General features: G+C 47.2%; 1 protein-coding gene across 2 annotated transcripts in view; it reads right to left on the reverse strand.

Moving 5' to 3' along the window:
* Positions 1-14,449, reverse strand: part of TRIO (trio Rho guanine nucleotide exchange factor) — a 1,426,902-nt gene that overhangs the window by 628,792 nt on the left and 783,661 nt on the right. For both annotated transcript variants that reach the window (XM_063922713.1, XM_063922714.1), the window contains exon 22: positions 749-943. In XM_063922713.1, the coding sequence (XP_063778783.1) occupies positions 749-943 (195 nt within the window). The remainder of the gene's footprint in view (positions 1-748; positions 944-14,449) is intronic.

A 14,449-nucleotide genomic window follows, 5' to 3' on the forward strand; every position in this document is an offset into this window, starting at 1 on the left:
ATGGTGTTAACAAAAATTTGAAAAGCTTTGTGAAAAAAAAAATCTGACCAAACACTGACTTTTTTTTATTACATACAAAAACACAAACATCTCTACATTGTTAGTAATACAGATATATTTTAGGCACATTTTAAAGGAGAAGAATGGAGAAAACAGAACACATACTCCACCTAGCTTTGAATCTGGGAGTGTGGTAAGGGAGAGTCCACTATTGACTGCAGGGAAGGTGATGTTAGATAAGGTAAGGTGAGTTTCAGAGAAGGTAAAGCAAGTTTCTGCAATGGCAGGGAGAGTTACGGATATAAGCGTAAGCATCCATCCTAAGGCTAACCCTACAGCTATGGATAATGTTCCAGCAGTTGTGAGTAAAATCACAAAACTGTAACTGCAGGAGAATGTTCATTTATAATATCCCCTAAACCTAATTTTGCAAAAAGTTATTTCACTTATTGAGTTTTGCAATATCAACAAGTTAACTGTAACTGTCAACATTTTGACCACCAACATAATGATTGAATCCTTTCTTGTGTGAGATGCTGCCAGTAGCAGACAGACAACAAAGCAAATTCATATGCAGTTTAGGTTATTTTTTTAAGAAAACATTCCAAATTTCATGTGCCAAATCTAATAAATGACATAATAAAAACCTTAAAATAATAAAACACACTTAATCATGGAAGGAAAGTTAAGTTAGCGTTATCTACAAATATACATTTTTAATGTAGACAACTACAGAAATCCAACTTACCGACTTGCTTGAATCAGAATAAATGCCTAATGCTTTTTCTAAGCATGTCCTGTAATTTTCCATGCGCAGAGAAAAGTCACGATACCTTTTGTCCACCACATTGATGCATTTTTTAATTTCTGATGAATGAGCATGTCCCTTTTCACAAAAACCATCAGCTAGCTGTATTAACAATTTTACCCTTTCTTTAGTTTGCTGGAAGGACAGAGAACAAAATGATTTATGATTGAAACTCCTTTAACAACCATAATTATTGTTAAACACAAAAGGAAAATAGGATTTTAATTACCTACCGGTAAATCCTTTTCTCGTATTCCGCAAGGGATTCTGGGAATCCATTTAGTACCATGGGGTATAGACAGGTCCACTAGGAGCAATGGGCACTTTAAGAAAGTGAGCGCTGGCGCCTCACTCTATGCCTCTCCTACCAGACTCAGTCTAGGAAACTGTGCCCGAGGAGACATACTTTCAGAGAAGGATAGATGAGGAAAGTGGTGAGATTACGAACCAACACACACAGAACAAGAGGAAAGCCATGCTAAACAAACTTGAAACAGGAACAGCAACAGCTGAACAAACCAGAATACTTAACCAAGTAACAGTGCAGTAAGAATGAAGTGTATTCCCTATGAACTACGAGATGTCAAAGTCGAAAATAAGAATTTACTTACCGATAATTCTATTTCTCGGAGTCCGTAGTGGATGCTGGGGTTCCTGAAAGGACCATGGGGAATAGCGGCTCCGCAGGAGACAGGGCACAAAAAAGTAAAGCTTTACTAGGTCAGGTGGTGTGCACTGGCTCCTCCCCCTATGACCCTCCTCCAGACTCCAGTTAGGTACTGTGCCCGGACGAGCATACACAATAAGGGAGGCATTTTGAATCCCGGGTAAGACTCATACCAGCCACACCAATCACACCGTACAACTTGTGATCTAAACCCAGTTAACAGTATGACAACAGAAAGGGCCTCTTAAAGATGGCTCCTTAACAATAACCCGAATTAGTTAACAATAACTATGTACAAGTATTGCAGATAATCCGCACTTGGGATGGGCGCCCAGCATCCACTACGGACTCCGAGAAATAGAATTATCGGTAAGTAAATTCTTATTTTCTCTATCGTCCTAAGTGGATGCTGGGGTTCCTGAAAGGACCATGGGGATTATACCAAAGCTCCCAAACGGGCGGGAGAGTGCGGATGACTCTGCAGCACCGAATGAGAGAACTCCAGGTCCTCCTTTGCCAGGGTATCAAATTTGTAAAATTTTACAAACGTGTTCTCCCCCGACCACGTAGCTGCTCGGCAGAGTTGTAATGCCGAGACCCCTCGGGCAGCCGCCCAAGATGAGCCCACCTTCCTTGTGGAGTGGGCTTTTACAGTTTTAGGCTGTGGCAGGCCTGCCACAGAATGTGCAAGTTGAATTGTGTTACAAATCCAACGAGCAATCGACTGCTTAGAAGCAGGTGCGCCCAACTTGTTGGGTGCATACAATATAAACAGCGAGTCAGATTTTCTGACTCCAGCCGTCCTTGCAATGTATATTTTTAAGGCTCTGACAACGTCCAACAACTTGGAGTCCTCCAAGTCGCTAGTGGCCGCAGGCACCACAATAGGTTGGTTCAGATGAAATGCTGATACCACTTTAGGGAGAAAATGCGGACGAGTCCGCAGTTCTGCCCTATCCGAATGGAAGATTAGATAAGGACTTTTATAAGATAAAGCCGCCAATTCAGATACTCTCCTGGCAGAGGCCAGGGCTAGTAACATAGTCACTTTCAATGTGAGATATTTCAAATCCACCTTTTTCAATGGTTCAAACCAATGGGATTTGAGGAAATCTAAAACTACATTTAGATCCCACGGTGCCACCGGAGGCACCACAGGAGGCTGTATATGCAGTACTCCCTTGACAAAAGTCTGGACCTCAGGGACAGAGGCCAATTCTTTTTGGAAGAATATTGACAGGGCCGAAATTTGAACCTTAATGGATCCCAATTTGAGACCCATAGATAATCCTGATTGCAGGAAATGTAGGAAACGACCCAGTTGGAATTCCTCCGTCGGAACCCTCCGATCCTCGCACCACGCTACATATTTTCGCCAAATGCGGTGATAATGTTTCACGGTGACTTCCTTCCGTGCCTTAATCAAGGTAGGAATAACTTCTTCTGGAATGCCTTTCCCTTTTAGGATCTGGCGTTCAACCGCCATGCCGTCAAACGCAGCCGCGGTAAGTCTTGAAAAAGACAGGGACCCTGCTGTAGCAGGTCCCTTCTCAGAGGTAGAGGCCACGGTTCGTCCGTGAGCATCTCTTGAAGTTCCGGATACCAAGTCCTTCTCGGCCAATCCGGAACCACTAGTATTGTTCTTACTCTTCTTTGCCGTATGATCTTCAATACCTTTGGTATGAGCGGCAGAGGAGGAAACACATACACTGACTGGTACACCCAAGGAGTTACCAGTGCGTCCACAGCTATTGCCTGTGGATCTCTTGACCTGGCGCAATATTTGTCCAGTTTCTTGTTGAGGCGAGACGCCATCATGTCTACAATTGGTCTTTCCCAACGGTCTATTAACATGTTGAAGACTTCTGGATGTAGACCCCACTCTCCCGGATGAAGATCGTGTCTGCTGAGGAAGTCTGCTTCCCAGTTGTCCACGCCCGGGATGAACACTGCTGACAGTGCTATCACGTGATTCTCCGCCCAGCGAAGAATCTTGGCAGCTTCTGCCATTGCACTCCTGCTTCTTGTGCCGCCCTGCCTGTTTACATGGGCGACCGCCGTGATGTTGTCCGACTGAATCAACACCGGCTTTCCTTGCAGGAGAAGTTCCGCCTGGCTTAGAGCATTGTAGATTGCTCTTAGTTCCAGAATGTTTATGTGAAGAGACTTTTCCAGACTCGTCCATACTCCCTGGAAGTTTCTTCCTTGTGTGACTGCTCCCCAGCCTCTCAGGCTGGCGTCCGTGGTCACCAGGATCCAATCCTGAATGCCGAATCTGCGGCCTTCTAATAGGTGAGCCTTCTGCAACCACCACAGAAGTGACACCCTTGTCTTTGGTGACAGGGTTATTCGCAGGTGCATCTGCAGATGCGACCCTGACCATTTGTCCAACAGATCCCTTTGGAATATTCTTGCATGGAATCTGCCGAATGGAATTGCTTCGTAAGAAGCCACCATTTTTCCCAGGACTCTTGTGCATTGATGTACTGACACTTTTCCTGGTTTTAGGAGGTTCCTGACCAGATCGGATAACTCCTTGGCTTTTTCCTCTGGAAGGAAAACCTTTTTCTGAACCGTGTCCAGAATCATTCCTAGGAACAGCAGACGAGTTGTCGGGATTAAATGGGATTTTGGAATATTCAGAATCCACCCGTGTTGTCTTAGCACCTCTTGAGATAGTGCTAAAGCTGTCTCCAGCTGTTCTCTGGACCTTGCCCTTATTAGGAGATCGTCCAAGTATGGGATAACTAATACGCCTTTTCTTCGAAGAAGAATCATCATCTCGGCCATTACCTTGGCAAAGACCCGAGGCGCCGTGGACAATCCGAACGGCAGCGTCTGAAACTGATAGTGACAGTTTTGAACAATGAACCTGAGGTACCCCTGGTGTGCGGGGTAAATCGGAACGTGTAGATACGCATCCTTGATGTCCAAGGATACCATAAAGTCCCCTTCTTCCAGGTTCGCTATCACTGCTCTGAGTGACTCCATCTTGAACTTGAACTTTTTTATGTAGAGGTTCAAGGACTTCAGATTTAGAATAGGCCTTACCGAGCCATCCGGCTTCGGTACCACAAATAGAGTGGAATAATACCCCTTTCCTTGTTGTAATAGGGGTACTTTGACTATCACCTGCTGAGCGTACAGCTTGTGAATGGCTTCCAACACCCTCTCCCTTTCGGAAGAGACGGTTGGTAAGGCAGACTTCAGGAAACGATGAGGAGGATCCGTCTCTAATTCCAACCTGTACCCCTGAGATATTATCTGCAGGATCCAGGGGTCTACCTGCGAGTGAGCCCACTGCGCGCTGTAATTTTTGAGACGGCCCCCCACTGTCCCCGAGTCCGCTTGAGAGGCCCCAGCGTCATGCTGAGGTTTTTGCAGGAGCCGGGGAGGGCTTCTGTTCCTGGGAAGGAGCTGCCTGTTGGTGTCTCTTCCCTCTTCCTCTGCCTCGTGGCAGGTACGACAAGCCCTTTGCTCTCTTATTTTTGTAGGAGCGAAAAGGCTGCGGTTGAAAAGTCGGTGCCTTTCTCTGTTGGGGAGTGACTTGAGGTAAAAAAGTGGATTTCCCGGCAGTAGCCGTGGCCACCAAGTCTGATAGACCAACTCCAAATAACTCCTCCCCTTTATACGGCAAAACCTCCATGTGACGTTTTGAATCCGCATCGCCTGTCCACTGTCGTGTCCATAAGGCTCTTCTGGCTGAAATGGACATAGCACTCATCCGAGATGCCAGTGTGCAAATATCCCTCTGTGCATCACGCATATAGATAAATGCATCCTTTATTTGTTCTAACGACAGTAAAACATTGTCCCTATCTAGGGTATCAATATTTTCAATCAGGGATTCTGACCAAACTACTCCAGCACTGCACATCCAGGCAGTTGCTATAGCTGGTCGTAGTATAACACCTGCATGTGTGTATATATTCTTTTGAATAACTTCCATCTTTCTATCTGATGGATCCTTAAGTGCGGCCGTCTCAGGAGAGGGTAACGCCACTTGTTTGGATAAGCGTGTGAGCGCCTTGTCCACCTTAGGGGGTGTTTCCCAGCGCGCCCTAACCTCTGGCGGGAAAGGGTATAATGCCAATAACTTTTTTGAAATTATCAACTTTTTATCAGGAGCAACCCACGCTTCATCACACACGTCATTTAATTCTTCTGATTCAGGAAAAACTGTTTGTAGTTTTTTCACACCATACATAATACCCTGTTTTACGGTATCTGTAGTATCAGCTAAATGTAACGTCTCCTTCATTGCCAAAATCATATAACGTGTGGCCCTACTGGAAAATACGTTTGAATTTCTACCGTCGTCACTGGAATCAGTGCCCGTGTCTGGGTCTGTGTCGACCGACTGAGGCAAAGGGCGTTTTACAGCCCCTGACGGTGTTTGAGGCGCCTGGACAGGCATTAATTGATTGTCCGGCCGCCTCATGTCCTCAACTGACTGTTTAAGGGAAGATAAACCATCACGTAATTCCACAAATAAAGGCATCCATTCTGGTGTCGACCCCCTGGGGGGTGACATCTGCATATTTGGCAATTGCTCCGCCTCCACACCAATATCGTCCTCATACATGTCGACACCACGTACCGACACACACCGCAAACTCACAGGGAATGCTCTAATGAAGACAGGACCCACTAGCCCTTTTGGGGAGACAGAGGGAGAGTCTGCCAGCACACACCACAAAGCGCTATATATACAAGGGATATCCTTATATTAAGTGCTCCCTTATAGCTGCTTTAATATATATATATATAGCCATTAATGTGCCCCCCCTCTCTGTTTTACCCTGTTTCTGTAGTGCAGTGCAGGGGAGAGACCTGGGAGCCGTTCTGACCAGCGGAGCTGTGACAGAAAATGGCGCCGTGTGCTGAGGAGATAGGCCCCGCCCCTTTTTCGGCGGGTTCTTCTCCCGCTATTTTTCCAGTCAGGCAGGGGTTAAATATCTCCATATAGCCCCTATGGGCTATATGTGAGGTATTTTTAGCCTTGTATAAGGTTTATATTTGCCTCTCAGAGCGCCCCCCCCCAGCGCTCTGCACCCTCAGTGACTGCCCAGTGAAGTGTGCTGAGAGGAAAATGGCGCACAGCTGCAGTGCTGTGCGCTACCTTATGAAGACTGAGGAGTCTTCAGCCGCCGGTTTCCGGACCTCTTCACGCTTCAGCATCTGCAAGGGGGTCGGCGGCGCGGCTCCGGGACCGGACTCCACGGCTGGGCCTGTGTTCGATCCCTCTGGAGCTAATGGTGTCCAGTAGCCAAGCAGCAAATCCACTCTGCATGCAGGTGAGTTTACTACTTTCCCCCTAAGTCCCACGTTGCAGTGATCCTGTTGCCAGCAGGACTCACTGTAAAGAAAAAAACCTAAACTAAACTTTCTCTAAGCAGCTCTTTAGGAGAGCCACCTAGATTGCACCCTTCTCGTTCGGGCACAAAATCTAACTGGAGTCTGGAGGAGGGTCATAGGGGGAGGAGCCAGTGCACACCACCTGACCTAGTAAAGCTTTACTTTTTTGTGCCCTGTCTCCTGCGGAGCCGCTATTCCCCATGGTCCTTTCAGGAACCCCAGCATCCACTTAGGACGATAGAGAAAAATATCATAATACATATCCTTTGTACTAACCCCTCATGCACATGCGCGCTGCCCGTGCACCTGGTCCCCCGTGCGTACACATACCCACAAGTTGCGTAAGAGACGCTCCAGCGTCTCGTGCGCATGAGATGTGTATTTACGGCGGAGTTTGTAAGCGTGTAGCGTGCGACTCGATCGTAGCATATTTAACCCAAATAGCGTATATTGTAGATAATATTCCCCTAGAACATGTCAGCGAGTATGATTAGTTTAAACTGTTCCTGGACAGAGAGATTCCTCTTTGCATGATAGGAAGGGTCAGATAAAGGTTGAAAGGTGGTGTCTAGTATCCAGCTGTAGGGTATTTTAAGGGTCACATTCCGATGTTAGTTAGGAAAGGATCGCTCGCTCCTGCGTATAGTTATGTACAGAAGTAGATTATGAACATTAACTGTATTTGCTGTAAATTACACATGCGGCGGGAATCCTGAGGATACCTCCAACCAGAGCAGTTGGGGAAAGACACAGCCCACCTGTTCAAATCCACCTATGACCTTTGCTGTAATGTAGAGACACATCCCTGTGTCCAATGAACAATGAGATTACAGGTACCATTGTATTGTGAATGTATGTTGTGTATATAAAGACCACTGTTGCCTGGCCAGCCTCATGACTCTTAAGGCTTTCTACCTGAATAGCTGAGGACTGGATTCCAGGTCGCGCCTGCGAAAGATTCCCCACGTATGTATATTCACTGTAGCCATTGTACATTTTATTCTCTGTTATTCTGTTAGATCTCTGTGTTAGCTTGTAGTGTATAACTTGTATCTGTTTTCCCCTTTTTCTCTGAATAATCCACAACGGTGTTAGAGCTGCTGTGGTTTTACCAAAACCCAGGTGTTGTGTTTTCACTTTCCTGCAAAGGGCCTTTCATAGCGACTCAATCGATCTAAACAGCATACACATTGTAAAGGTTTAAAGGTATTAACATCGTTACATTACATTGCTGCCAAAGGTTTAAAGTATAAGTATATATATATATATATATATATTGAATCATTAACAAGGTTTAAAGGTTATCAACTGTGTGTGCGCCCGCTGGGTGTATTCCGTACACTCAGCGCAGCGTGTTTACGCCAAGTGCGTACCACGTGCGGGACTTTATATGCAAATAGCGTACAAAGTGCGTAGCACGTGCACGTGGTCTAGCGGCTTCACGGTAATAGTATATAGCTTTATGTTTGAAGGTAATAATGGACATTATCAGAGAAAATAGGACTTTAATACCTACCGGTAAATCCTTTTCTCCTAGTCCGTAGAGGATGCTGGGGACTCCAAAAGGACCATGGGGTATAGACGGGATCCGCAGGAGCCTGGGCACACTATAAAGACTTAAACTGGGTGTGAACTGGCTCCTCCCTCTATGCCCCTCCTCCAGACCTCAGTTATAGGAACTGTGCCCAGGAGAGACGGACATTTCGAGGAAAGGATTTTTGTTTAAACTAAGGTGAGAAACATACCAGCCCACACCACAACATACCGTACAACTGGAATAGAATGAAACGAGATAACGGTATGAACTAACAACAGCAACAAGCTGAAGAAAACCAATACACAATCCGTGTGTAAACAAGTACAACCAGTAATAATACAACCGGTAGGTATTAAAATCCTATTTTCTCTTACGTTCTAGAGGATGTTGGGGACTCCAAAAGGACTATGGGGTCTATACCAAAGCTCCAGAACTGGCGTGAGAGTGCGGACGACTCTGCAGCACCGATTAGGCAAACATAAGCTCATCAGCCAGGGTATCAAACTTGTAAAACTTAGCAAAAGTGTTTGAACCCGACCACGTAGCTGCTCGGCAAAGCTGAAGTGCCGAGACCCCTCGGGCAGCCGCCCAAGATGAGCCCACTTTCCTGATAGAATGGGCCTTTACCGACTTCGGCAATGGTAGACAAGCCGAATAATGAGCTTGCTGAATCGTATTACAAATCCAGAGAGCAAAAGTCTGCTTAGAAGCAGGATTTCCAATCTTGTTGGAAGCATACAGGACAAAGAGAGCCTCAGTTTTCCTGGCAAGAGCCGTTCTGGCGACATAATTTTTCAAGGCTCTTACAATATCAAGAGGCCTTGAAACCGCCACAGCATCCGTAGCCACAGGCACCACAATAGGTTAGTTGATGTGAAAAGAAGAAACCACTTTCGGCAGAAATTGTTGACGAGTCCTCAATTCCGCTCTAACCAAATGGATTATCAAATAAGGGCTCTTGTGAGACAAGGCTGCCAATTCAGACACTCGCCTGGCCGACGCCAGAGCCAAAAGCATGACCACTTTCCAAGTTAGAAACCTTAACTCAACCTTACGCAAAGGTTCAAACCAAGGAGACATAAGGAACTGCAAGACCACTTCAAGATCCCACGGCGCCACAAATGGAAGTTGTATATGCAACACACCCTTCACAAAGGTCTGAACCTCAGGCAGGACGGCCAATTATTTCTGAAAGAAAATAGATAAAGCCGAAAGCTACACTTTTATGGAACCCAATTTCAGGCCTGCATCAACGCCTGCCTGCAAAAAATGGAGAAACCGACCCAAGTGAAACTCCTCTGCTGGAGCTGCTTTGGTCTCACACCACGAAACATATTTCCTCCAAATACGGTGATAATGTTTTGCCGAAACCTCCTTTCTAGCTTTAAGGAGAGTGGGAATGACCTCCCCGGGAATACCCTTCCGAGCTAAGATTTGGCGCTCAACTTCCACGCCGTCAAACGCAGCCGCCGTAAGTCCGGAAACACGCAGAGCCCCTGCAATAACAAGTCCTCTCTTAGAGGAAGCGGCCAGGGATCTTCCACTATTAATTCTTGAAGATTTGGATACCAGGCCCTCCGTGGCCAATCTGAAACGACGAGTATTGCCTGAACCCTTGCTCGTCGAACGATCCTAAGCACCTTTGGAATGAGAGGAAGCAGAGGGAACACATACACCGACTGAAATACCCACGGAGTCACCAGGGCGTCCACTGCACTGGCTTGGGGGTCCCTTGACCTGGAACAATACCTCGGAAGCTTCTTGTTGAGGCGAGACGCCATCATGTCTATCAGAGGAATTTCCCAACGCTTTGTCACTTCTGCAAATACCTCTTGATGAAGAGCCCACTCTCCCGGATGAAAATCGTGTCTGCTGAGGAAGTCTGCTTCCCAGTTATCCACTCCCGGGTGGAAGACTGCTGACAGAGCACTCACGTGCTGTTCCGCGTAGTATTCTTGTGGCCTCGTCCACAGCCACCCTGCTCCTTGTTCCGCCTTGGCGGTTTACGTACGCCACCGCTGTTATGTTGTCCGACTGGATCAGGACAGGGAGACCCTGAAGAAGGTTCTTTGCTTGTAGCAGGCCGTTGTAAATGGCTCTCAACTCGAGAACATTTATGTGGAATCAAGATTTCTGGGTTAACCATTTTCCCTGGAAATTTCTTCCTTGCGTGACTGCGCCCCAGCTGCGGAGACTTGCATCTGTTGTCAGCAAGACCCAGTCCTGGATTCTGAAACGGCGTCCTTCTAGAAGGTGAGAGCTTTGTAACCACCACAGGAGCGAAATCCTGGCCCTGGAAGAAAGACTTATTAACCGGTGAATGTGCAGGTGAGACCCGGACCATTTTTTTCAGCAGATCCCACTGAAACACCCGGGCATGAAACCTGCCAAACGGAATGGCTTCGTAAGCCGCAACCATCTTCCCTAGTACCCGAGTGCATTGATGAATCGACACACTTGTCGGCCTCAGAAGCTCCCTGACCATGGTCTGGATTTCCAGAGCTTTGACCTCCGGAAGAAACACTCTGTATTTCCGTGTCTAGGACCATGCCCAGGAAGGGCAGCCGAGTGGTCGGGATCAACTGAGACTGGCAAATTTAGTATCCAACCGTGATATCGCAGAACAGACAGGGATAGATCCACATTTCTTAACAACTGTTCCTTGGACCTCACCTTTATCAGAAGATCGTCCAAGTACGGGATAATTGTGACCCCTTGCTTGTGAAGGAGGACCATCATCTCCGCAATTACCTTGGTGAAAACCCTTGGGGCCGTGGAAAGCCCAAACGGCAACACCTGAAATTGGTAATGACAATCCTGCACCGCAAACCTCAGGAAAGCCTGATGAGGAGGGAATATCGGGATGTGTAAGTAAGCATCCTTTATGTCTACTGACGCCATAAAATACCCCCCCTTCGAGGCTGGAGATCACCGCTCGAAGATACTCTATCTTGAACTTGAACGTTTTCAAATATGGGTTGAGGGATTTTAGGTTCAGAATCGGTCTGACCGAACCGTCCGTCTTCGGCACCACAAAGAGGCTCGAATAGAACACTTTCCCCCGATCTGACGGGGGAACCGGCACCACGACCCTCTGTTGACACAAATTTTGTATTGCATCCCTCACCACCTCTCTTTCGGGAAGAGAAGTTGGCAAAGCTGACACGAAAAAACAGTTGGGGGGGCATCTCCTGAAACTCCAGTCTGTACCATTGGGACACTATGTCTAAGACCCAAGGATCCAGGGCCGAACTAACCCAGACCTGTTTGAAGAATTGGAGACGCCCCCCCCCATCGGTAGGGACTCCCCAAGGGGAGCCCAGCATCATGCGGTGGACTTGGTAGAGGCAGGGGAGGACTTTTGGTCCTGGGTGCCTGACACTGCAGGCGACTTCCTTCCCCTACCTCTACCCTTTGAAGCGAGGAAGGACGAACCGTAACCTCTTTTGTAATTAGTAGGCCGAAAGGACTGCATCTGCTGCTGGGGGGCCTTTTTCTGTTGTGTGGGAACATTTGGAAGAAAAGATGACTTACCCGCCGTAGCGGTCGACACCAGGTCAGCCAGGCAGTCACCGAACAAGATACTACCTTTAAAAGGGAGAGCTTCCATGTACTTCTTGGAGTCGGCATCAGCATTCCATTGGTGAATCTACAGCGCCCTCCTGGCCGAAATCGCCATGACATTGGCTATTGATCCCAAGAGGCTAACATCCCTCGTCGCATCCTTTAGGTAATCTGCAGCGTCCTTAATATAACCAAGAGTCAAAAGAATATTATCTTTATCAAGAGCATCCATCTCAGAAGCCACATTTTCAGCCCACTTTGCAATAGCACTACTCACCCATACCGACGCCACAGCAGATCTGAGCAATGCACCAGTATTGACGAAAATGGACTTCAATGTCGTCTCCAGCTTGCGATCCGCCGGTTCCTTGAGAGCAGCCGTGTCAGGAGACGGAAGCGACACCTTCTTGGATAATCGCGAGAGAGCTTTATCCACATTTGGAGACGACTCCCATTTGTCCCTATCGTCTGAGGGGAAAGGATATGCCATCAAAATTCGATTGGGAATCTGCCACCATTTTTCAGGGGACTCCCAAGCCTTTTCACAAAGTTCATTCATTTCATGAGAGGGAGGAAATTTTACCTCAGGTCTTTTCCCTTTAAATAAACAAACCCTTGTGTCAGGAACGGCAGTTTCCTCAGATATACATAAAACATCTTTAATGGCTATAATCATGTACTGAATACTCTTGTCAACCCGTGGATGCAAAGAAGCCTCATTCAAATCGACATCGGAGTCTGAGTCCGTGCCGGTACCTGTATCTGCCATCTGGTTAGAAGCACGCTTCTGTGATCCTGAGACTGTTTGTACCTGAGACAATGCGTCCTCCACCGACTGTCTCCATGTTTGTGTCTGAGAATCAGATTTATCTAGTCTCTTTGACAATAAAGCCACATTCGTATTCAGTGTACTCAGCAAAGTCATCCAATCAGCAGTCGGCTGTGCCGACAAACACATACTTAAATCTTTATCTGCAGCCCCCATTACTTCCTCCGGGGAGGAACACCCAGGTTCAGACATGTCGACACCTCCTGCCGACACACTCACACAGTCCACAAGCTTGGGGACAGACCCACAGAGAAGCCCTTAGGGAGAACACAGAGAGAGTATGCCAGCTCACACCCCAGCGCCCATATACTAACAGAAGTTAGTAATATGCTCAGCGCCGACAACAAAACTTGAAAAGCACCAAAGTTAAGTCTAACTGAGGTCTGGAGGAGGGGCATAGAGGGAGGAGCCAGGTCACACCCAGTTGAAGTCTTTATAGTGTGCCCAGGCTCCTGCGGATCCCGTCTATACCCCATGGTCTAGGACGTAAGAGAAAAGGATTTACCGGTAGGTAATCAAAATCCTATTTTCTCTTATGTCTTAGGGGATACTGGGAATACATTTAGTACCATGGGGAAGTACCAAAAGCTCCCAAACCGGGTGGGAGTGCACTGAGGTTCCTGCAGAACTGATTGACCAAACTGAAGATCCTCAGAGGCCAAAGTATCGAACTTGTAAAACTTTGCAAATGTGTTCAAACCTGACCAAGTAGCTGCTCGGCAGAGTTGTAAAGCAGAGACACCCCGTGCAGCCGCCCAAGAAGAACCCACCAACCTAGTAGAGTAGACCTGTACAGATTTTGGAACCTGCAAGCCTGCCGTGGAATAAGCATGCTGGATAGTGAGCCTGATCCAGCGTGCAATGGACTGCTTTGAAGCAGGACACTTAATTTTATTGGGATCATAGAGAACGAACAGCGAGTCCGATTTCCTGTGACGAGCAGTCCTCTTTACATACACCAAGAGACATATTTCCTCCAGATACGGTGGTAATGTTTAGACGTTACCCCCTTGCTGGCTTAGATCATAGTCGGGATGACCTTGTCAGGAATCCCTCTCCTGGCTAGAATCAGCCGTTCAACTTCCATGCCATTAAACGTAGCCGCGGGAAGTCTTTAGAGACCAACAGGCCCTGTTGCAGAAGATACTGGTGAAGAGTTCGAGGCCACGATCTTCGAGCAGCATCTCGAGAAGATCCATATACCAGGCCTTTCGTGGCCTGTGCAGAGCAATGAGTATTGCTTGAACTTTTCCCTTTTTATTATTTTTAGAATTCTTGGGATCAGAGGAAGTGGAGGAAACATGTACACCAGCTGATAGACCCACAGAGTTGTCAGAACATGTACCGTCACTGCTTGTGGGTCCCTCGACCTGGAAAAAATACCGCTAGAGCTTCTTGTTGTTTCGAGAGGTCATCATGTCGATTTGTGGATATCCCCACCGATGTGTCAACCACCGGAACACCTCTGGGTGAAGGACCCACTCCCCAGGGTGCAGGTCGTGTCTGCTGAGAAAGTCTACTTCCCGATTGTCTACTCCCGGAATGGAGACTGCCGACAACGGCACAGCGTGTTTTTCCGCCCAGAAGAGAATTCTTGACACCTCTGACATTGCTGCTCGGCTTTTTGTTTCGCCCTGTTTATGTACGTTACCCCCGTCACAATGTCCGCCTGGACTTGAATGGCCT

The sequence above is a fragment of the Pseudophryne corroboree genome, chromosome 5 (assembly GCF_028390025.1).
Source record: "Pseudophryne corroboree isolate aPseCor3 chromosome 5, aPseCor3.hap2, whole genome shotgun sequence".
Taxonomy (NCBI): domain Eukaryota; kingdom Metazoa; phylum Chordata; class Amphibia; order Anura; family Myobatrachidae; genus Pseudophryne; species Pseudophryne corroboree.